A 22673-nucleotide genomic window follows, 5' to 3' on the forward strand; every position below is an offset into this window, starting at 1 on the left:
CCCAGGAGAGATGGACCCCACGAGAGGGTCTTGAGCATGAGAGTGAAATGATCTGACTCTCCCCCCAGTGGAATTTGCATGTTGCGCAATCCCCCATCTTCAGTGTATAAGTCAGTGATTTTCAGCAAACGTGCAGTCCAAACCATCACACGACTCAGTTATTGAAAATTTCCATCACCCCGAGAAGGTACCTACCTCGTGCCTACGACTTGACTTTTAAAGGGATCACTTTGGCTCCCGTATTAGGAATAAAAATAAGAGATAGAAGCCAAAGACAGTTTGGACAAATAATTTTTCTCATAGCACACGTGCATGACGAAAAGTACCAAGAGTGGAGAGGTGAAGACAAGACTGGTGAACACTTCCTGGTGCTTCAGTGGCCGAGACTCCTCACCCCCAGTGCAGGGGGCCTGGGCTCAGCCCCTGCTGGGGGACTAGATCCCGCGTGCCGCAACAAAGGTGGGAGATGCCGTGCGCCTCGATGCCTATCCAGTGCAGCCAAATAAATAAATACATAACTAAAAAGAAAAAAAGACAGGACCAATAGCATTTCTTCTCCACTGCTGGAGGGATGGAGCTGCCTTAATTCCAAAGTCCTAACAGGGTGAAGGGCCTCCACCTTCGCAGTAAAAGCATTGTATTGAAAACATACGCAGGATCGCTTAAAAAATAAGGAATCCACGCCTAAAAGCTGGGCATGCCTGTGTCCTCTACTTGAAGGTGACCAATGCTTGTTGGACCTCTGACTGTTTATAAAGCTATGGGACTATCTTCACACCTTAAAAATTCACAGGAAGAAAAGTTGATGGTAGCAATTGGAATAAATACCACATATTTCAGAAAACACTTATGGTCCCTGCAGTTAAACGGTGGTAAGGTGGTCTTATATTCGTTATTATTATTAAAATGTTAAATCCCAGTTTCTTTTTTAAAACATTTATTTGGCTGTGCTGGGTCTTAGTTGTGGCATGTGGGGTCTAGTCCCCTGACCAGGGGTTGAACCCAGACACCCTGCATTTGGAGTGTGGAGTCTCAGCCGCTGGACCACAAGGGAACTCCACTGTGACATGAAGAATCACATGTGTCCATGGAAGGGCCCTTCTTGACTCTAAAAGTGGAACCTGAGTGAGGATGTTCTGTGTTTTACCTGGAAAACTGAAATTTTCTGGTATTATAAAGTTTTGGACCCAACAATGAATTTTGACATTTTTTTCCCCCAGCATCTAATTCAGTGGCCGGTTTTCTTAACTCAAGACTTCCCCCTCCTGGACTGTATCATTCTGGCAACAGGACATAGGATTCTCCCTTGGGTGGGTCTAAAATGATTCCCGCTAAGCTTTTTTAGCTAACACCTGTGTGTCACCAAGAGTCTGCTTCGTGGCTTATCTCCATGTTTGCCTTTTGTTCCAGAGAACAAATCATGTTTTAAGATGTAAGGAGAGCACCTCTGACTGGGTAACCGTCAGAAGGGGAGGAGGTCTCAATAAGTCAGTTTTCAACCATGCTTCAGTAAATATGTTTCCGGCTCGCTGCCCACCCTGGCTGGATTTAACTGTTCTGGACTGTTTTGTGAGTTTCAGCTGCTAGTCTCAGTTCAGCAAAAGGCAGCTACCTCTTTGCTGTTCATCATAGCTGTCAGATAGGAGTCACGGCATCCTGGCGGTCGCCCTAGGCGACCTGGTGGGGCATGCTGCAATCCCACTGCTGGCCACAAGGGGTCCCAGCCCGCCAGGTGATGGCCCCTGGGGCAGCAGAGCTCCTGAGATGAAGAGATTCATCGGGCAGGTACCCTGAGTGGCCGGCGTCCAGAGAGAGCACAGAGCTGTTGGCCCACAGCTGTTGGCATTGTGGGGGCGATGCTAACCCCCCCGTGATGGCTGCGCTCTGAGTTGCTGCTGCTGGAGGGATGCCCAGGACCTGGCAGCTCCCCGTGCTGGGTTCTAGGCTCAGCTGTGTTCTCACTACCCGTGTGACCTTCGGCATGCCCCCTCCCTTCTGACACCCCGTGTTTCCTCATCAGCCAAGAGCAGGGTTCAGAATAAAATCTACAACCTCACTGGAAACACAAGCCCTGAAATAGCCCTTAGGTGGAAGAGTATCTGAGTCATCTTTACCATTCAACATGAACCACCAGCTTCCTGAAGTTTCACATCTTTCTGCCAGATTATCCTCTCCCTGGAAGCCAAGGAGTGATGTCAGGATTCTGTGCCAGGGAATCTGATCTCTCAGAGCCAGAGGAGCACAGGGGTTCTCAGACTCCCGTTAGCCCGGAACCCCTTACTCAAACTCTGACACGCAGCTCAAATGGAAACCAGATGCGCTCTGGTTAGAAACTGGAGCCCAGGGAGAGAAAGCCAGCCGGCTGTGTCTCTCAGCAGGAGATGGGCAGGGCTGGCTGAGTTGTGCCTGTAGGGCCCACTCCCCAAGAATAACACGGAGCAGGTAGCTCCCCAAGTGTAGGGGCGCGCGGGACTCTAAGAAGGAGCTGCGTGCTGGGAGGTGGGGAGAAGGCAGGCCGGGGGCCCGCCAGCTCCCGCTGTGCGTTCACCGCCCTGGCTTTTTCCCCACCATGACTTCTCCCCATAAAGACCCTCAGTTCAGTTCGGTCGCTCAGTCGTGTCCGACTCTTTGCGACCCCATGGACTGCAGCACGCCAGGCCTCCCTGTCCATTGCCAGCTCCCAGAGCTTACTCAAACTCATGTCCAGTGAGTCGGTGATGCCACCCAACCATCTCATCCTCTGTCATCCCTTTCTCCTCCCACCTTCAATCTTTCCCAGCGTCAGGGTCTTTTCCAATGAGTCAGCTCTTCGCATCAGGTGGCCAAAGGATTGGAGTCTCAGCTACAGCATCAGTCCTTCCAGTGAATATTCAGGACAGATTTCCTTTTGGATGGGCCGGTTGGATCTCCATGCAGTCCAGAGACCCTCAAGGCCGTACCATAGCCACTTGTAGGCTCAGAGAAGTGACTTAGCTCAGAAGTCACTAAGCTGGGATTTGAACCCAGAGCGTTGCAGCTACAAAGTGCATATACTGGCTGTCCCAGGGGGTGGCCGTGTATTACTCACTCCTCCATCACACCGTTCTTGGACCCCAAGGATAGACCAAGCTCTGTGCTGTACAGCTGTGACCAAGGCAAGCCGGAGCCCCGCCCTCCCTGAACCCAGAGGGCAGAGGAGGAGACGGATGTAAACAAGTGAGAGGAGGCCAGAGCAGAGCTGGCTCGGGTGGAGAGTGGCTGGGGGCGGGGCGCGCACGAGCACCCGGGTGGGCTGAGAGCGGCGCTTCTCAAAGTGCGTGTGAGCCATGAGTTTCCAGTCTGCGGGGACATCAAAGAGACACTGCCTCTCTGCTCTGCACTGAGAGGACGGACACCCCACGGGCCAGCGCTCATCTTCGGGCTGCAGTGTGAGGAGCCCTCGCCTGAAATCCCCTGAACCGCTAGGTCAGCGCCAACGCGTCCAGTCCATGCCCTTTCGCCCCCCTCTCCTCTGCACTCTCGCCTTACTGCCAGGCCGTACAGGCCCCCAGGGGCTGTTGCAGAGGAAGGCTGTGGTGTCTCCTGCCTGGCACATGCAGCGAGCCAGAGACCGTGAGCCTTCTAAAGGGAAGCACTCCATCCGAGTCCACGGTCAGTCGTGAGCTTCACGGACGGTGGAAATAGATGTGGGTCCCCACCTGGACTGTGCTGCCCACTGGCCACGTGATCCTGAAGATCTCTTTGGTTTCCCTTAACTCTGAAACGGGGATGCTGTGTGCTTATTCGTTCACTCACTCCTTCTTGGCTACGCCGGGTCTTGCTGTGGCAGTCTTCTCCAGCTGTGGGGCACAGGCCGGTAGTTTCGGGGTGTGGGCTTTGTAGGAATGGGTCAGGCACCAGAGGGCTTGACCCAGGGCCTGAAACTCGGTGAACAGAAGCCGCAGTATGTGTGTGCGTCTGCGTGAACGTGTGCACGAATGTGTTTGCGCCTGCAAGGACAGGGAAGCCTGGCGTGCTGCAGCCCGTGGGGTCGTAAATTGTCGGACATGACTGAGCGACTGAACAATCATGAGTCCATATCTGCGTGCATATGGGTGTCGTATCCATTTCTTCCACCGCTGTTGGACGGTCCCTCGCAGGACCCACTGAGGCTAGGGGCGCTGACGATCTTTCCTGGGGTCTCTCTCCAGATTGCCAAGGGATCGTTGAGGACGTCGTCCTGCTGGGCGCACCTGTGGACGGAGAAGCCAAGAACTGGGAGCCTTTCCGAAAGGTGGTTTCTGGAAGGATCGTCAATGGCTACTGCAGGTCTGTCCAGACCTCGTGTCCCTGGGGAGGTGTCACCTGGGGACACAGGTGTTTGAGGCCAGGCCCTTGTCCCGGAGGATCTCAGGGAGCAGTGGGGCACTGGTCCTGGGAGGAGCAAGGCCCAGGCCAGGGGTTCTGAAGTGGGCAGCGTCCGTGTCCATGGGACGATGCACGAGAGGGACAGGTCCTGAGGAGGACTTCCCTGGGTCAGGCCCGAGACCAGTTCATAGGATGACTCGAGAGGCCAGGCTGGTCACCGTGATCTGGGGCAAGAGGGACACGGGGGAGTGGGCTGAGACTGAGAAGCAAAGGGTGAGCCCCAGGTGGGAGGTCTGTAAGTGCTGACTAGCGAGCCCCCGTGTGCTGTGTTTGTTTCTTCTTCTTCGACCGCGCTGGGTCTTTGTTGCGGCATGCAGGCTCCTCTGGTCGTCGTGTGCAAGCTCAGTAGTTGCAGCACGCAGGCTTAGTTGCCCCGTGGCATGTGGGATCTTCGCTGTGACCGGGGATCGAACCCATGTCCCCTGCATTGCAAGGTGAATTCTTAACCCACCAGACCACCAGGGAAATCCCTTGTGTGCATTATTTGGTAGGAAGGGAGTAGGGATTGTCCAGGCTTTCAGAGCAACGTCTCGGGGTGGGGATGACAGCCTTGGGGGGCCCAGCACCCACAGCATACGACAGATCCTCCAGCAGGAGCTGAGGGCTACGAAGGCTGATGGCTGTGGGGCTGGAAAGGAGGCATCCTGGCCGGGGATTTGAGAAGGACTTGAGGGGCTTCAGCCAAGGTGGCGCCCTAGACACTGGGGAGGAAGGGAAGCTCCTACCCCAAAATCCTAAGGGGTTTGTATTATTGATCCCATTTTACAAGTGAGAAAACTGAGGCTCAGAGAAGTTGAGTTACGAGGCTAGTTAACTTTAGTTTTGATCTAAGCCCAACCATCCCAAGTGGAACCTGCCACTGAATAGAACAGATTTGGAAAGTCTTTATCATTTTGACACTTAGCCCATGTCCAGAGCTAAAGATAAAGATGATCTTCGGCCATGGATAGAGGACTTTAACCAGGACACCAGAGTTCAACCAATTAGAATGGCTTTATCGTTTTCCTTTTCAAACTTTAAACTTGTTACTTTGTAATGGGGTGTAGCTGACAAGCAGTGCTGCGGTGGTTTCAGGTGCACAGCAAAGAGACTCAGCCATACATGTACATGTATCCATTCTCCCCCAAATCCTGTCCCTCATATTCTAAGCTGAGTTCTTAGAATCAGAATATGGTAGACCGAACAAAGAAACAAAGATAAAGAGCCATAATACATAAAGAGCTCAATCAAATCAATAAAAAAATCTAATAAAACGTCCAGAGACTCCTCTGCCCACCCAGTGGTAAGACTGCACACTCCCATCTCAGGGCGCGTGGGTTCACTCCCTGACTGGGGAACTTAATACCCCGCACGCCACGTGGTGTGGCTTAAAAAATTTTTAAAGATAAAGAGAAAATGGCCAAAAGATATCTACACATAAGCATGGAATAAACGCAGTCAATAAACTTTTGAAAATTGAATAGATGCAAACTAAAGTAGGTAAAATACCATGTATCATCCGTCACATCATCAAACGTCTGACATGAATACCATTCAGTGCTGGCGACGATGAGGTGAAATGGGCGCTGTTATATACTCCTGGTGGTAGTTGAATTTAGTGAATCCTTTTTGGGGGGAATTGGCAATATCTATCCAAATTATTAGTGTGCCAGTCTTCTGACACCACAGATTCTGGCTCCTGTGATCCTGCATAAATAGTCACACACACAGAGATGGATGCACAGAGGGGGTCCTTGCAGCTCCATTTATAAAAATTGAAAGCAACCCAGTGACCTAAATGACCACAAAGAGGGGAATGATTTTTTAAAAAAAGCAAGGGCCACGGTACATTCAATGACCCCATTTACGAAAGAAGAAGCTTCTGTGTATACATATATGTATCTGTGTGTCTGGAAATGAAGAGGGAGGTCCAGAGGGACCATGAGACACGAATAACAGTGGATGCCCGTGAAGAGTAGGCAGGGATTGCAAGGAGGGCTTAAAAGAGGGTTGTTGTTGTTGGTTTTTTTTCCATTGATTACATAGTTGATTTACAGTATTGCATTAGTTTCAAGTATATAGCAAAATGAATTAGTTACATATGTGTATATATTACCTCTTTAATAAAAGAGACCTTTATATATTTATAAAAGAGACTTGTAAGTAAAGGCAGTTTAAGAAATAAGAAAAGAAAAAGAATGGACACAATATTGACATCAAACAGTCCTTGTTTAAAATCTTGGCTCCATCCTTGACCTCTCAGATGGCTTTGGACAAACAAATCTGAAGCTCAGTATTCCTACTTATACAATGGGAATAAGAGGCCGTCCTGCACAGGAGTTCTGGGAAGATTAACGGAGATTATGTGGGGTGAGGACTGGCAGTTTGTAGGTGCCCAGTAAGCAACATGGGCATACTCACAGCACAGGATGGTTTTTGGTGTGTTTCATAAACAGCAAAGGGGAAGACTTAAACTTGCATGTGTGCAATATGAAAGCAGCCAAAGCTTATTAAACCCATCTGTTCTGTTGAGAACCTGAGGCTAATAAGCTTGGGTTTCCGTTATTTTGTGAGATCCTGAGCCATCTCTCCGGAGAGAAAAAAGGAGGAGAAGGAGGAAGGAGAGAAGAGGGGAGGCATGTACGGACCAAGACAGTAACCGTGGTTTCTTAATTAAATTCAGCGGCAGCCGGGAGTTCACGTTCCTGGCCCCCAGAGACTCCTCACTTGCGGTGAACTTACTTAAGAGGGAGAGTGAGTGAGGGGGTAAGGGGAGCTTCAGGCCGAAGCTACCAGACTGTATACATTTATAAATGTAGAATGTACATTAATAAAACTTGCAAGTTCTTCGCGTGCTTCCACACACTCCCTGGAAGCCAGCCGGGCTGAGTGGTGCTGCTCCCCGTTGTCCTGCAAGGACACTGAAGCTCAGAGAGGGCCAAATGCCAAGGTCACACAGCAGAGCCAGGATGTGGACTCAGGTGAGCCTGTCTCCCTGACCCCTGGGGCATCTGCACTGAGAGGGTTTCATTCTGAGCTCCAGGGGACTCCCTGAGTGGTCTCTGCTCCAGCGCCGTGTGGGGAGGGGCTGTAAGGAGTGGGTGGTGGGAGGGTGGACCCCTGCCCATAAGTGCCTCCAGGCCTGTGAGGACCCCAGGCACAACCTTCCACAGGTCCCGTGGTGCTGATCAAGGGCCAGCTGTGTGATTCATGCGTCCGCCTGGCCTGGAACACCGAGGCCTGGCTTGCTGGGCACCCCACCCACCAAGGGGGTTCATGACTCCCCTTGGGAGGCAGGATGCAGGTCTAGGGCCCGGCCCTACCCTCATCGAGCTCTCTGCTCAGGAAAGGAAAAGACCCAGGGACGGACACACAGAGGACATGAAACAAACGCCGCACGGCAGGCGCCGGAGGGACAGGGTTAATGTCAGGGGGAGGGGCTCAGGGCCACTCCCAGAGGGGACACGTGCAAGCCTGATGGTGGAGGGGTGGATAGGAGCCCGGCAGAGCCGGGAAGAGTAGGCCCAGCAAGAGCGGCCACGGCGCCCGCGAAGGCCCCAGGCGAGGGCTGTCATTGCACCCAGTGCCTCCCGGGCTCGCGGGGTGAGTGCTGGGCGCTCAGGGCGCCTCGGGCGTGCTCCTGCCCTCCCCGCGAGGAAACTCACAGTGATGAGCCTGAGGCTCAGACGGGTCAAGCAGCTTGCCCAAGGGCACACAGCCGGTGACTGACAGGGCAGGACTAGCTCCGTGCAGTCCCAGGTGGGGGCTGGTGGCCCACCCCCCGCGAGAGAGGCAGGCGCTGGGTGCAGAGGGTCTGGCAGGCCTCTGCAAAAACCGCAGAAAATAAACAGAAGTGCTGGGTTCATTCAGCACAGGTTCGAGGCTGTGGAGCCTTTCAACACGTGATCTTGCCGTCTGTCGCCATTTCGTCGCTAAGTCACGTCCAGCTCTTGTGACCCCATGGACTGTAGCCCACCAGGCTCCCCTGTCCTGGGAAGTTCATCCGCACGTGTGTATAAACAAGTGCAGTGAACATTGTTAACTAGAGTGTGGTCATAGTTAAGATGGACCGTGGGCAGGAACGACGCTGACCTTGCCCGTTTATGACCTTTCTGTCTTATCTTTTGGGTTGTTCTGGGTCTTTGTTGCCAGGCATGGGCTTTCTCCAGTTGCGGTGAGTGGGGGGACCACTCTCGAGCTGCGAGGCACAGGCTTCTGGTTGCGATGGCCTCTCTCGTTGGGGAGCACAGGCTCCAGGCGCCCGGGCTCAGTACTTGTGGTACTCGGGCTTAGTTGCTCCACGGCCTGTGGGCTCTCCCCGACCAGCGGTCAGGCCCATGTCCCCGGCACTGGCAGGTGGATTCTGACCCACTGAACCCCAGGCAAGTCTCTCATTTACAACTTTCCATGTCAGAACCATTTCGGGGGCCTCCCTCACACCCTGTGTTTGATGCACGTGTCTCATGATGACTTGATAGAACAGCTCGGATCAGTCTCCCTTCTCCCCTTAGCCATCATTCCGAGGGACACTCTCTTGGGCCTTCAGTATGAGGCTAACCATTGGGGTGTGCAAGCATTGCTGTCTAGGGGAGTTAAGGAATTTTCTAGAAAAGAAAGCTTGTGGGCAGTGGGGAGTCACGGTCAGCTTCTGAGAGGACAGGGGTCGGGTGAGAGTTTAAGGAGGGGGAGGGGCTGCCTGATTTCAGAGCTGGAGCAGAAGGTCCTGGGGGAGCAGGGCGGGGGATTCAGTGCTCAGTGGCCGTGGAGGGGAGGGGGACGTGGGACGTGGTCCTGCTGGCCTCTGTCCGAGGGACCTGGTGGGTGATTCAGATGGTGGAGTCAGTGGGGACATGCAGGCGGGCCTGTTGCCTGCATGCGAGTGTGCTGAGTCTCTGCAGTCGCGTCTGACTCTTTGTGACCCCATGGACTGCAGCCCACCAGGCCCCTCTGTCCTTGGGATTCTCCAGGCACTAATACCAGAGTGGGTTGCCACGCCCTCCTCCAAGGGATCTTCCTGACCCAGGGATCAATCCCACGTCTCTTTATGTCTCCTGCACTGGGAAGTGGGTTCTTTACCACTAGCGCCACCTGGGAAGCCCAAGGGTCTGTTGAGAGCCCCTCACCTCTGGACCCCAGTCCTTCCAGGGGTGTCCGGGGTGGTGCCACACAGGCACCCATGTGGTCAGAGACCCTGAAGGGTCAAAGCTACCAGGGAGCCTCGGGAGCCCGCCACACCATGGGTCCCAGACAGCTCGGGGCCTCGCCTGTGGTCAGACAGGCAGGGCAGGGAGCCCTGACTCTCAGCTGGGCCTCCCCACATGACAGGGAGGGAGAACCCTGCTTTCAAACAAGCTCACAGGGGACCCTGCAAACCAGAGTCAGACTCGGCCTAAACGGGAGACAGCCTGATGCGCTGAGTGGAGTTCCAGTCCTGGAGGCTGAGGGGGACAGAAGTGTCCACGTGCACAGACCTGCTGGGGGACAGGGCCCAGCATCACCCCAGGCGGGGCGCAGGGGCTCGAGGGGCGACGCTGTCGCATGGACCCTGTAGACCAGGCGTCCTGTGGACACGGCTCGGTGTACCTGAAGAGTCAGGCTGCAGGGGGTCCGGGGTTATCCTCTCTCCGGAGTGCAGGGCGGATGTCTGGCTAGGAGTGATGGGGTACAGAGCGCAGGGTTCACAGCACCTCTGAGAGCGGAGGAGGAGTGTTGCAGGGCTGTGATCCACCTGGGGGTCACCCTGGCCTCCTAGTGGCCAAGGGCAGGAGGCTGCAGGCCGGGCCTGTCTCAGTCCCTCCCGTTCACAGACAGATGGGGGGTCCCCAAACCCAGAGTCCCAGCCTGCAGAGCATGTGTCCTAGACCCCCGTGGTCCTCTTCCCGAGACAGATGTCTGCTGCCTCTCTTTGGTCTCCCCGGGAGCCCCGGCCCAGCCACCCCGGGGAACTGGAAGCCCACAACCAGCTGAGAGCGTCCCTCCCAGCCTCATGCTGATTTCTGGAGACCGGCGTGCGGTTCCCTCCGTCATCCACTCAGCAGATACTGTCTGTTGCTGTCAGCGCTGTTCTCTGCCCCAGGGAGCCGGCAGGGAACCAAGCGGCTTCCCTGGAGCTGCCAGGCCCGGCGGTGCTCCCAAAGCATCGGCGCCTGCAGCTGCCCCGCCATCCCTGGGCGCAGCAAGCCCTGGTTTCCCGCAGAAGCACCCATCCCGCCAGGCTCGCTGGGGCCAGGCCGGGCCCTCCTGAGGCTGACGTCCACCCCATCTCACTGCGTCCTCTCCCCCGCAGGGCGGACTGGCTGCTGAGCTTCGTCTACCGCACGTCCTCCGTGCGGCTCCGCGTGGCCGGCCTGCAGCCTGTGCCGCTGCAAGACAGGAGGGTGGAGAACGTGGACCTGTCCTCCGTGGTGAGCACCCCCGTGCCCCCTGGGGCTGACTTTGGGGGGTGGGGACGGCACACATCTTACTCCAGCCCGGCAACCCACGTCCCAGGGACACAGGCCCTGGCCCGGTCCACCCCAGACAAGAGATTGTAAGAACTCACTTGGGAAGCGGTAACTCCTGTTCACAGGCACCAAGCTTGTGCCAGGGCAATGCCCCCAGGCCCTTGGCACACGTCCTCTCTAACCTGCACATGGTCTCAGGGCCAAGCATCATTATCCCCATTTCACAGATTAGGAAACTGAGGCTCAGGAACATTCCCATCCTACAATGCACAAACGATAACCTGGATTTGAACCTCCAAAGCCCATGTTCTTGCCTCTACATTACTGCCCTCTTTCCACTCCTCCCCCAGCTCCTCCTCCCACGGCCCTCACTCACTCCCCGAGCCCAGATTACTAGTCAGGACAGTCTGTTTCTCCGGAGAGTAACCGGAACAAGCAGAGGATACACGTGGAAGCGTTCAGGCTGGACCAGAAGAGAAGCACCTGGCTGCCAGGCTGTGAAACCGTGGGGTGGGCTTCCCGGGTGGCGCTAGTGGCAAAGAGCCCGCCTGCCAGTGCAAGAGAAGTAAGAGACGTGGGCTCGATCCCTGGGCCCGGAAGATCCTCTGGAGGAGGGCATGGCAACCCACCCCAGTATTCTGGTCTGGAGGGTCCCGTGGACAGAGGAGCCTGGCGGGCTGCAGTCCATATTGCGGAGTCAGACACAACTGAGGTGATTAGCACACATGCACAAAACCTTGGAATAGGGAGCAAGGAAGGGGTTTAATTTGTGACAATATTGCTTCTGTTTGATGTGTTTGGTTTTTTGGCTGCAAGGCATATGGGATCTTGGCTCTCCCACCAGAAACTGAACCCACACCCCTGCATCAGAAGGCAAAGTGTGTTCCAAGGTCCCTGGCCTTTGACTCATCTGGAGAGTTTATTTAAAATGCAGATCCCGGAGCCCCGCTGCCCAGACCTCCCCCATCAATCTCTAGAAGTGGAGCTTGCACGTCTGCATATTAAACATACTCCCCAAGGACTCTTCCACATCTCAGACTAAGCAGGGCGGACGGTCCAAAGCATTCTTGCTGGGAAATGGGGGGGACCCCCCTAGCAGCCACACAGACCTAATTTGGGTTTCTAGATCCACTTTCCAGGCTTGCAGGAACCTCATCCCCCCTCTACATGTCTGTCCTAGAGAGTTAAGTATAGCTTGTACCGACGAGATGCCCAGCTCTGCCCTGGGCCTTTTTCAGTGTCCATACCCCACTGTACGGATGAGCACTCTGAGGCTTTGAGAGGCTAAGGGACTTACCCAGGGTCACTCAGCAGGAGCATGGCAAAGCAGGACTCAAGCCCAGGTCTGAAGCCAGTGGGCATCGCCCCTGGTTGGGTAGATGTGGGAACCAGTGGCAGAGGCACCAGCTGCCAGTAAGAGGAAGGGGAGGTTCGTGGGCTGCAGTTACATCCTCAAGCAAACTCCGCCAGAGGAAGTCGCTGCAATGAAAGTCCCACGAGAAGAGGAGCTTCAGTTTCCAGTTACTACACTACCAGCTGCCATTTATCAAGTGCCAAGCATTTCCCAAGCATAAACCAGTTGCCCCAGGTACCGCATAAGCGTGGTTTGAGCCAGCCACACCATCCTGTCTGAAAGCAGGCAGACCAGGCCCCTCCCTGGGCATCTGGAAACTGCCCTGGGGAGGGGTACCCAGGACGGCCTTGGCTCCTCCATTCAGTTTCAACGGCGGCCTGGCCAACAACACCCCCGAACACACACACACACACTGCACCTCGTGGTGGGGGAAGCTGGGCACCCTGACCCCCACCAGCACAGCTAACGCCAGGTTGCATGAGGTTTTAGGGATTTTTTTTATTTTCTTTTTAAAGATTTTTTTTTTTTTGATGTGGACAGTTTTTAAAGTCTTTGTTAAATTTGTTACAGTGTTACTTCTGTTTTATGCTTTTGGTTTTTTGGCTGCAAGGCATGTGGGATCTTGGCTCCCTCACCAGGGATCGAACCCATATCCGCTGCACTGGAAGGTGACGTCTTAACCACTGGACGCGCCGGGGAAGTCCCTGGCTGCATGTTTGTTAAAGCTGAACTGAGGCCTGAAGAGAGCACAGGGGGATTCTAGCACAAAAACGTGAAACTGCAACGTTACCAGGCACTGCCGGCCCCGGAGCTCATGGACCGTGGCCTTGCCCTGAGGACCCCTGGGTCTCTCACCCAGCCCGCCCCCATCTCGCGGGGGCCAACTTGTCCTGGCTCATCTCTTTACTCCCCCAGACTCCCAGGGCCCTGGCTCACAAGTCCTGACCCACCAGAGGAAGGCAAGTGAGTCAGCCCCGTGTCTTCCTAACTGGCAGCTTTGGAGGCTGATGTCGGTCTAAGAATAAAAAGAGTTTTTAGGCTCATGCACCCATGAAACTGATCACTCCTAATTCAAGAGGCAGTCGTCCCAGGATAGACAGGAGCTTCAACCCCTAGAGTCAGCTCTTTAGATCATCTTTACCCCTGAGAGACTTGCTTCATGCGATATCAACCTCGCAGCAACCCTGTTGAGTAGGATGTGGGCATCCCCAAGTCACAGACTAGAACACTGAGGCTTGAGACAATGGGCTTCCCTGGTGGCTCAGACAGTAAGGAATCTGCCAGCAACGCAGAAGACCCAGTTCGATTCCTGGGTTGGGAATATTCCCTGGAGTCGGGAATGACAACCCACTCCAGTATTCTTGCCTGGAGAATTCCATGGACACAGGAGCTGCGGGCTACGCTAAGAGTCAGACATGACTGAGCGAGGCTTGAGAGAATAGACTCACGGAAGCAGAGTTGTAGATCCGGTCTCTGAAAGCAGGTCCGGAGTCTGTGCGCTCCATCTTCCGGTGGGAGTGCAGAGAGCTTGGCTGACAAGACTGAGACCACCAGACTCGGATGCCCCCTGGCCTGTGTCCAGGGGTCTCTGTCCTGTTTGACTTGATGCCCCACCACGCCAGGGGTCTCCCTCTGCCACAGGAATCAAATGTGAAAAGCATGGCTGAAATTTCCTTTTCAATGAAAATTTCCTTGAAATGCTACAGAGCCCTTGGAAGATGTCGACTCTGCCCTGGGAAGCCTCTGAATGGGATGTAGTGGGAAGAGCACAGCTGTCAATGAGAGGGAGGCCTGGCTCAGAACCCACCTCTGCTGCTGGTGTGCTGGCTGTGTGACCTCAGGCCAGTGACTTAACCTCTCTGTGCCTCGGGGGCCGCATCCTAGAAACAAGGGCTACCACCTACCTTCCAGGGCGTGTGCGCGATGCTTGGTGCACAGGAGGCCCACCTTTAATGCTAGTCTCCGCCTCCCTGCCCCTGAGACCAGCAGCTGCAGAGATTCCTCTCCGGGCTCAGATTCCTTCATGGCAGCCTCCCAGCTCCTGCCTAATAATAGCTCTTTATCGCATTAGGATGCATCAGAGAAAGCAGTGCTTTCCTTTTCTGGGTAATTAGAGGTAATTAGCATTGCCTTCGTGCCGCCCTCCTATTTTCCTTGAAAATTCTTGCTGGAGGAGACGTTGCTGGCAACAGAGTCCTCATGACTGCTGTTGGCAAGCAGTGCCTGCCCCATGCTCAGGGCTGAGACCTAAGGACCCGCCTTCTCCCGGCCGGGCCCACGTGGGCAGAGCCCTCCGCATTAGCCCAGCGGCAGGCACGGGACACAGACCTGGTCTGCAGAGGCTCCTGACCTCAGGACAAGCCTGAGCAGGGGTGAGCCGGGGTCAGGCTCTGACACAGACAGGAGCATCTCCAGGGAATGAAGCAGACGAAGGCCAGGCCGCCTGGTGCTCTCTCAGCCTCTCCTGTGTGGGGACTGGTTTGCAGCAGATGGGGGTTTCTGCCTCCCCAGGGACCACCTCATGCGGCTTCTTAGGGAGCAGAGATCCAGTCAAGGGTCTCTGGAATCTTGGTGATCCAGAAGAAATGCCAGCTGACTTCCAGGACTTAGCCCAGGTCTCGGCACACAACGGTGGTGGTTAGTTGCTCAGTCATGTCTGACTCTTTGTGACCCCTGGACTGCAGCCTGCCAGGCTCCTGTGTCCAAGGGATTTCCCAGCCAAGAATACTGGAGAGGGTTGCCATTTCCTTCTCCAGCAGAGCTTCCCAACCCAGGGATCGAAGCCGGGTCTCCAGCTTTGCAGGCAGATTCTTTACCAACTGAGCCACCAGGGCACAAAATAGACACTCAATTATAGTAACAGTAGCCAACACACCAGACACTGCTCTGCGTGGGTTACAGACCTTATGTCACTTGATCCCCATAGCTGTCCAGTGAAGTAGGAGTAATGACCCCATTGTACAGGTATCAGTGCAAAGAAATAGAGGAAAACAGTAGGATGGGAAAGACTAGAGATCTCTTCAAGAAGATTAGAGATACCAAGGGAACATTTCATGCAAAGATGGGCTCAATAAAGGACAGAAATGGTATGGACCTAACAAAGCAGAAGATGTTAAGAAGAACTGACAAGAATACACAGAAAAACTGTACAAAAAAGATCTTCACGACCCAGATAATCACATGGTGTCATCAGTCACACTCACCTAGAGCCAGACATCCTGGAATGTGAAGTCAAGTGGGCCTTAGGAAGCATCACTATGAACAAAGGTAGTGGAGGTGATGGAATTCCAGCTGAGCTATTTCGAATCCTAAAAGATGATGCTGTAAAGGTGCTGCACTCAATATGCCAGCAAATTTGGAAAACTCAGCAGTGGCCATAAGACTGGAAAAGGTCAGTTTTCATTCCAATCCCAAAGAAAGGCAATGCCAAAGAATGCTCAAACTACCACACAGTTGCACTCATCTCACATGCTAGTAAAATAATGCTCAGAATCCTCCAAGCCAGGCTTCAGCAATATGTGAACCGTGAACTTCCAGATAGATGTTCAAGCTGGTTTTAGAAAAGGCAGAGGAACCAGAGGTCAAATTGCCAACATCCAATGGATCATCGAAAAAGCAAGAGAGTTCCAGAAAAACATCTATTTCTGCTTTATTGACTATGCCAAAGCCTTTGACTGTGTGGGTCACAATAAACTGTGGAAAATTCTGAAAGAGATGGGAATACCAGACCAGCTGACCTGCCTCCTGAGAAATCTGTATGCAGATCAGGAAGCCACCATTAGAACCGGACATGGAACAACAGACTGTTTCCAAATCAGGAAAGGAGTATGTCAAGGCTGTATATTGTCGCTTTGCTTATTTAACTTATATGCAGAGTACATCATGTGAAATGCTGGGCTGGATGAAGCACAAGCTGGAATCAAGATTTCTGGGAGAAATATCAATAACCTCAGATATGCAGATAACACCACCCTTATGGCAGAAACCAAAGAAGAACTAAAGAGCCTGTTGATGAAAGTGAAAGAGGAGAGTGAAAAACGTGGCTTAAAACTCAATATTCAGAAAAGTAAGATCATGGCATCCAGTCCCATCACTTCATGGCAAATAGATGGGGAAACAGGGGAAACAGTGGCCAACTTTATTTTTCTGGGCTCCAAAATCACTACAAATGGTGACTGCAGCCATGAAATTAAAAGATGCTTGCTCCTTGGAAGAAAAGCTATGACCAACCTAGACAGCATATTACAAAGCAGAGACATTACTTTGCCAACAAAGGTCCATCTAGTCAAAGCTATGGTTTTTCCAGTGGTCATGTATGGATGTGAGAGCTGGACCATAAAGAAAGCTGAGCACCAAAAAATCGATGCTTTTGAACTGTAGTGCTAAAGAAGACTCGAGAGTCCCTTGGACTGCAAAGAGATCCAACCAGGCCATCCTAAAGGAGATCAGTCCTGAATAGTCATTGGAATGACTGATGCTAAAGCTACAACTCCAGTACTTTGGCCACCTGATGCAACGAACTGACTCCTTGGAAAAGACCCTGATGCTGGGAAAGATTGAAGGCGGGAGGAGAAGGGGACGACAGAGGATGAGATGGTTGCACGGCATTACTGACTCGATGGACGTGAGTTTGAGCAAGCTCCGGGAGATGGTGATGGACAGGGAGGCCTGGCGTGCTGCAGTCCATGGGGTCGCAGAGTCAGCCACGACTGAGCGGCTGAGCTGAGCCGGGCGGGTATAGAAACTGGGGCTGCAGCAGGGCACACTGCATGTGGGTGGCAGAGCCGGGTGAACCCAGAACCTCCCTAAGTCGGGACTCTTCACCACTGCGTTCACGCTGCCTGTGTCCACACATTTCTGTGGCTTCTTGTCAGTGACGTCCAGCCCTCAGCCATTAAGCCTGTGACGTGTATTATCTCATTGAATCCTCACAACCAGCCCACATGGTGTATGTATCTTTATTAGCCCCATTTTACAGAAGAGGAAACTGAGGCCTGAGAGGTAAAGGCGCCCCCAAGGGGTCTGATAGTCTTGGAAATGGTTGGGCAGATGGCAGCAGCTTTGGTTTGGGAAGTCGAGGTGTCTTGCAAGGCAGGAAGCAGGAAGCCCTGTGGCCCCCTCACCTCACGTCAATAAGCCTGAGCATCTGCACGTTTCAGGGCTGGGTGTGGGGCGCCGGGTCCTGCCCTCCCCCACACAGTCTATCAGAACGGAGACCGAAGCTAGCAGACGCGAACGGTGGCATGTTGTGAGTGTTGTCACAGGGGAGCCCCCAAGAGGGTCCGTAACCAGCGTGGGAACGCCAGGGAGGCTTCGCGACCCCAGGGACATCCAGCGTGTCTCCCCGTGGGAGGAGGCCCTCCGTTGAGGTGGCAGGAAGACGGTCTTGGGCTGCAGCCTTTTCGTTTCGCTGCTCCGGGCCTCAGTGGCGGCACTCAGCGTCTTCCCTCTTGGTTGTGGCGTGTGGGATCTATTTCTCTGACCAGGGGTTGAACCCAGGGCCCCTGCATTGGGAGTGCGGAGTCTCAGCCTCTGGACGGCCAGGGAAGTCCTGGAAACTTTATCCAGCGCCAGCCACAGCAGAATGCCCCTCTGCACAGAAGAGGTTCTTCTCCCGCCCACCTCACTCCTGCTCTCCTGTTCCCCCAGCTCCCTGTAAAATCAGAGCTTTGCCAGCCAGTTCTTCCTCCCGCTCCGTCTTTGCAGAACAGCAGCTCAGGGGCCAGGGTTGGCTGAGGCCTGGACCAACCCGTGGCCAAGAAAGGCCAGAGCAGTGCATTCTGGGGCAGCTGCACAGTGCAATTTCCATCTGGCATCGGCTGTGGCCACAGATGCCTCCCTTCCTTCCTGTCCTGCCTGCCTCCACCCAGCCCTAGTACCAGCCCTTTGTCAACACTGAAAAGGTATAAGGAGGCCATCATTGTTTATCCCTCTGGGTCTAGGTTTCTGCTGGCTGGAATTCAGATGTGATGGCTTGAGCTTCAGCAGCCATTTTGGGTTCCCAAATGGATCAGCCCAGCTAACTCCCTACCTTCTATCTCTCCTTCCAAGAAAACTAAAGTAAAGGGACTTGCATGCATGGCATACCTAGTGTGTACCAGGAGCCGCGCCTTGTGGTCTGTATTATTGCTTCCCACCACTGCCACGAGATGAGATGGGTATCACTAACTCTAACTGGGTAATGTCCCTTTTTAAACAGAGGTTTGGGTCATATGGAGCAGAATAGTTCTTGCAAAGTCCCAGGCTGTTGAACTCTTTTAGCAGAGATTCAAGGTATGCGGTATCATGGCCCTCATTTTTACAGATGGAGGAGCTGGTGTTCAGAACATTGTACAGACTCACCTCGTTACTAGTAAGAGACAGAGGCAAGTCTAGAACCCCGATTTCTCTGATTCCAAACTTAGGTGCTTTCTAGCACCATGCAGCCACTAATGTCCACCCTCTAGGAAAGGATGCCTCCCTACCTTGACCTCCACCCTGAGCCCAGGGATCCGAAAAGCCTCTTCTGTGTGTGTGCACGTACGTCTCACTGAACGGTCTTCGAAAGCAGTTGCACAGCAAACAGCAAGAGGGAGGCAGGTTCTGGTTATCAGGAGGAAATAACAAAGCCGCGCGGGGGCTTGTCTTCTGTGCTATTGCGTGGTCACCGGGCCGGCCCCGTGTGCTTTCTGGCCAAGTGGGAGTGCTGGCGCTGCCGGCCGGGCCTTGGTGCCGTCTCCTCGAGTCCCAGCCAGCCTCCCCTCTGTTCCGTGTCTTCTTTTTAAACAAAACCTTCCTCTTCAGCCTTGAGGGACGGTCCAGTCTTGTGTTTGCCTTCCCCCTAAGCTGGCTGGGGAGAGCGTGAGGCTCCATTTCAGGGAGAAGGTTTGCACGAAGCAGCTTCCACAGTCAGCCTCTCAAACGCCGCACACGGCCGCGCTCTTCACAGGCTGCGTGTCGTTAGGCAAATCACCGCCCTCCTCTGGGCTTCTCTCTTCTCATCTGTAAAACGAGTATGCTGTTTAAGGTCTTCCCCGCCACACCCTTGACTTTCTGTGAAGAGAGAAGGTCTGGATTCAGAGCCCAGCTCTGACATCTGTGTGACCCTGGGCGGGTCCCTTTATCTCTCTGCCTCATTGCTTCGTCTGCAGTTAGCACCCAATACCTGTCAAAGGAGTATAGCCAATAAATATATTTCCTCCAATGTATTAAGGACCCGCTGCGTATCAGGCCTCACCCATTATCACAGTTAGGCGTCGGCACTCCAGTTACACCCCTATTTTTCAGTCACTGACATATATCCCAACACAAAAATAGAGAAGTCTCTTTTCTCTCAGGAAGGGAACCGGCACTTCTTGACCCTTGTGTTAATGAAGATTCTGTCCATAACAGAGGCCCAGGTGAAGTGGCTTAAACTCACAAGAGGTGATGCTGCCACATAGGAAAAGGCCAGAAGAGGCATTTCAGGGCTGGTGTAGAGGCTGCACAGCCTTCAGGGGCCAAAACTCTCTTTCCTGCTACTCTGCCATCCTTACGTGGCTCACGATGGCTGCTGAAGCCCTGGCCATCCCGTCTGCATTCCAGCCAGCAGGAAAGAGGAAACAGGGAGAAAGCAGAAGCATTCCCCCTTTTAAAGAGACTTCCAAGGAGCACCGAATAACGCTGTGCTTCATCTCATAGGCCAGAGCGCATCACCGTAGTGCACTCTACGTTCAGGGAGGCTGGAGAATACGTCCAGCTATCGCTTGTTCTTATGACTCAGGGGAAGGAGGAGAGGGAATCGTGGAAAGCCCCTTGCAGTCTTTCTAGCCATAGCCCTATTTTCGATTTCAGAAGTATTCCTGGGGGAACCTTCAGAGCAGCCCTCTGAGGTACTCACTCTTACTGCCCCCATTTTACAGCTGAGGCAAGTGGAGGTCAGGGGGATACAGGGCTTGCCCATGGTCCCTCCGCTGGTGAGCCACAGAGCCCTTCCACTGTAACCTAAAGCTGCAGACAGAGGATGGGAGCTGCCACTCCAGACTTCTATCGGGAGGACCTTTCCTGCCCCGACAGGACCCAGACTGTAGAGAAGCTTCCTTTTGCCGTTCAGTCGCTCAGTCATTTCTCTTTGTGGACCGCAGCACGCCAGGCCTTCCTGTCCATCGCCCACTCCTGGAGCTTGCTCAAACTTACGTCCATTGAGTCAGTGATGCCATCCAACCATCTCATGCTCTGTCATCCCCTTCTCTCACCTTCAATCTTTCCCAGCATCAGGGTCTTCTCCAGTGAGTCAGTTCTTCACATCAGGTGGCCAAATTATTGGACCTTCAGCATCAGTCCTTCCAGTGAATATTCAATGTTGGTTTCCTTTAGGATGGACTGGTTTGATCTCCCTGCTGTCCAAGGGACTCTCTAGAGTCTTCTCAAGCTTCCTTTATCTTTATTTAATAAATTCTAGAGCAGCCTTGAACCCAGAGGCTTCCCACTCACTCTGGATTGGAGAATCATCGAGGGTTGGAGTGATGGTGTTGGTTGATGACACGGGGAGAGGCCCGGGGGTCCTGGGAGGACTGGGCTCTGCGGTGCTCACTTCCTGCCCTCTTGCAGGTCAGCGGCCACTTGGACTATGCCAGGCAGATGGACGTCATCCTGAAGGCCGTGGGCATCCGCACCAAGCCCAGCTGGGACGAGAAGGGACTCTTGCTGGCCCCAGGCAGCCTGCCCCAAGAGGAATCCCGCCAGGCGGCAGCCACCTCTTCATCAGATCAGACAACCAACCAGGATGGGCAAACCCAGGGTCCCACATCCGGAGACACCCCCAAAGCAGCCATACCCCCTGACCTCTGCCAAGCCCAGGTGCCAGCGGGACTGGACCAGTCTGAAGGGGCCTCCCTTCCTGCTGCTACCAGGCCTGCTGAGAGCCCCCCTCTCTGCAGCCATGGCCTGGGCGCCAACCCACTGGGCTGCCCTGCCTGTGCCCGTGAGACACAGGGGCCCTGCCCAGGGCTGGACTGACCCGAGGAGAGTCATCTTCCCAGACTGCTTCATGGAGCACCCTCTTACTCTGCTTCACCGGCTCCCCCGCCACAAGCTCTGGAGATGGAGAATCTCTACCACTGCCTTTGCTAAACTGAAGACGTTGGTACTGGAAGGACAGGGGCTTGTAAGGAGACACTGTCCCTTCCCCGAGGAATGGAGGCCAGAGCTCCACAGAGTCAAGCCAGCACAGTACGGATCCCTGGGGCTGAACTGGCTGGGTACCTCCTGTGCTTTGGGTCAGCGCTGGGGGTCAGTTGCCCGTCCGGAGCTCTCTCGAGCCACCCTGCCAAGCTCTCCAGCCTCAAGAGCCTGGTGTCCACCCACCCCTCCAACCACTATCCAGAGCTGTGCTCCAGCCCACAGGCGCCATGGGGGGGTGGGTCCAGTGGGGAGCGGACACCTTACCCTCTCTGCCCTTGGGAGATCCGATGAGATTTGCCGCATGCAGCCATCCAGGCCGAGCCCTGCACAACCACAGGGGCGGCCATCAGAAACATGTGACGTGAAGGCCCCCCCACAAAGCCACAGGGGGGCCCTGAATATAATGGTTACAGAGCAGGGTGCACAGACGCTGGGTCCGCAGGCAGTGTGGACAGGAGCTGGGCCTGGGACAAGAATGAAGTACGTGGGGGGATTTCCTATGGCAGAAACTAAGGTGTGATGATCATAATAATAGATAATAACACTCGCTACCATTTATTAAGCATTCACCGTGTGCAGAGCGCTTTGTACGGATTGTCTCAGCTGACCCCTCACAACAACCCAGTGAGGTAGGTACTGTTATTGTCTTCTTTTTCACCGTCAGGCCCAGAGCGTTTAGGGAACCTGCCCGAGATCACACAGGTGATCAGTCTCAAAACCCAGTCAGTCAACCTCCAGAGCCCGAGCCCTTGGTCACTGTAGCTGCACCCCTGACCCCTCCTCCTTGGTGCTCCCACTGGCTCCGAATGGCAGAGCCGGACATGACCCCTCCCCCGCACTGTGCGCTTGGGGAGGCCGGAGCCCAGGCAGAGGGAATGTTGACAAGCCTGGGAGGAGGCAGCTGGGGTTGGAGAGAATCGGGGGGATTAGAGTATTGGAGCTGAATCGGTCCTCGGGGGATGTGTGTTTGTTCCTTCAGCAGATATTCAGAGCCTGTTGGTCCAAAGCGCTGCTGGTCACACAGCCTGCTGCTGTTGGTCCAAACCGCTCATGTCACCCACGGAAGACTCAGCCCTGAGAGAGGAAAGGACGTTGCTGAGGTCCCAGAGCAAGCTCAGGCAGAGTCTGGACCAGAACACAGGACACCCGCACCCAGAGTCTCTTCCCACTTCACCAGCGGCTTCTCCAGCCCGAGTGGCCCTTCAAGCAGGTTCAGTCCACACCGCAGTCACCACCTCAGCTAGGGCTTATTGAGAGTCCGCTGGGGCAAGCCTGGGGCTAGAAGGGGAGCCCGACAAGCACCGTGGCCCCTGGAGTCTCCATGCTCAGTACCATGGAGAGCGCCAGGCCGCCCAGGGTGGCCCCTGGGA

The 22673-nt window shown here is 54.3% G+C and overlaps 1 protein-coding gene across 4 annotated transcripts in view; it reads left to right on the top strand.

Annotated features, from left to right (window-relative positions):
- The window catches only part of TMCO4 (transmembrane and coiled-coil domains 4), a 106230-nt gene extending 83697 nt beyond the window's left edge, over window positions 1-22533 (top strand). For all 4 annotated transcript variants that reach the window (XM_052661022.1, XM_052661047.1, XM_052661038.1 and 1 more), the window contains 4 exons: window positions 4170-4287; window positions 10652-10769; window positions 20731-21932; window positions 22286-22533. In XM_052661022.1, the coding sequence (XP_052516982.1) occupies window positions 4170-4287; window positions 10652-10769; window positions 20731-21138 (644 nt within the window). In that variant the 3' untranslated portion in view covers window positions 21139-21932; window positions 22286-22533. The remainder of the gene's footprint in view (window positions 1-4169; window positions 4288-10651; window positions 10770-20730; window positions 21933-22285) is intronic.
- Window positions 22534-22673: the final 140 nt, after the last annotated feature.

This window comes from Budorcas taxicolor, chromosome 2, assembly GCF_023091745.1.
Source record: "Budorcas taxicolor isolate Tak-1 chromosome 2, Takin1.1, whole genome shotgun sequence".
In the NCBI taxonomy this organism is placed as follows: Eukaryota; Metazoa; Chordata; class Mammalia; order Artiodactyla; family Bovidae; genus Budorcas; species Budorcas taxicolor.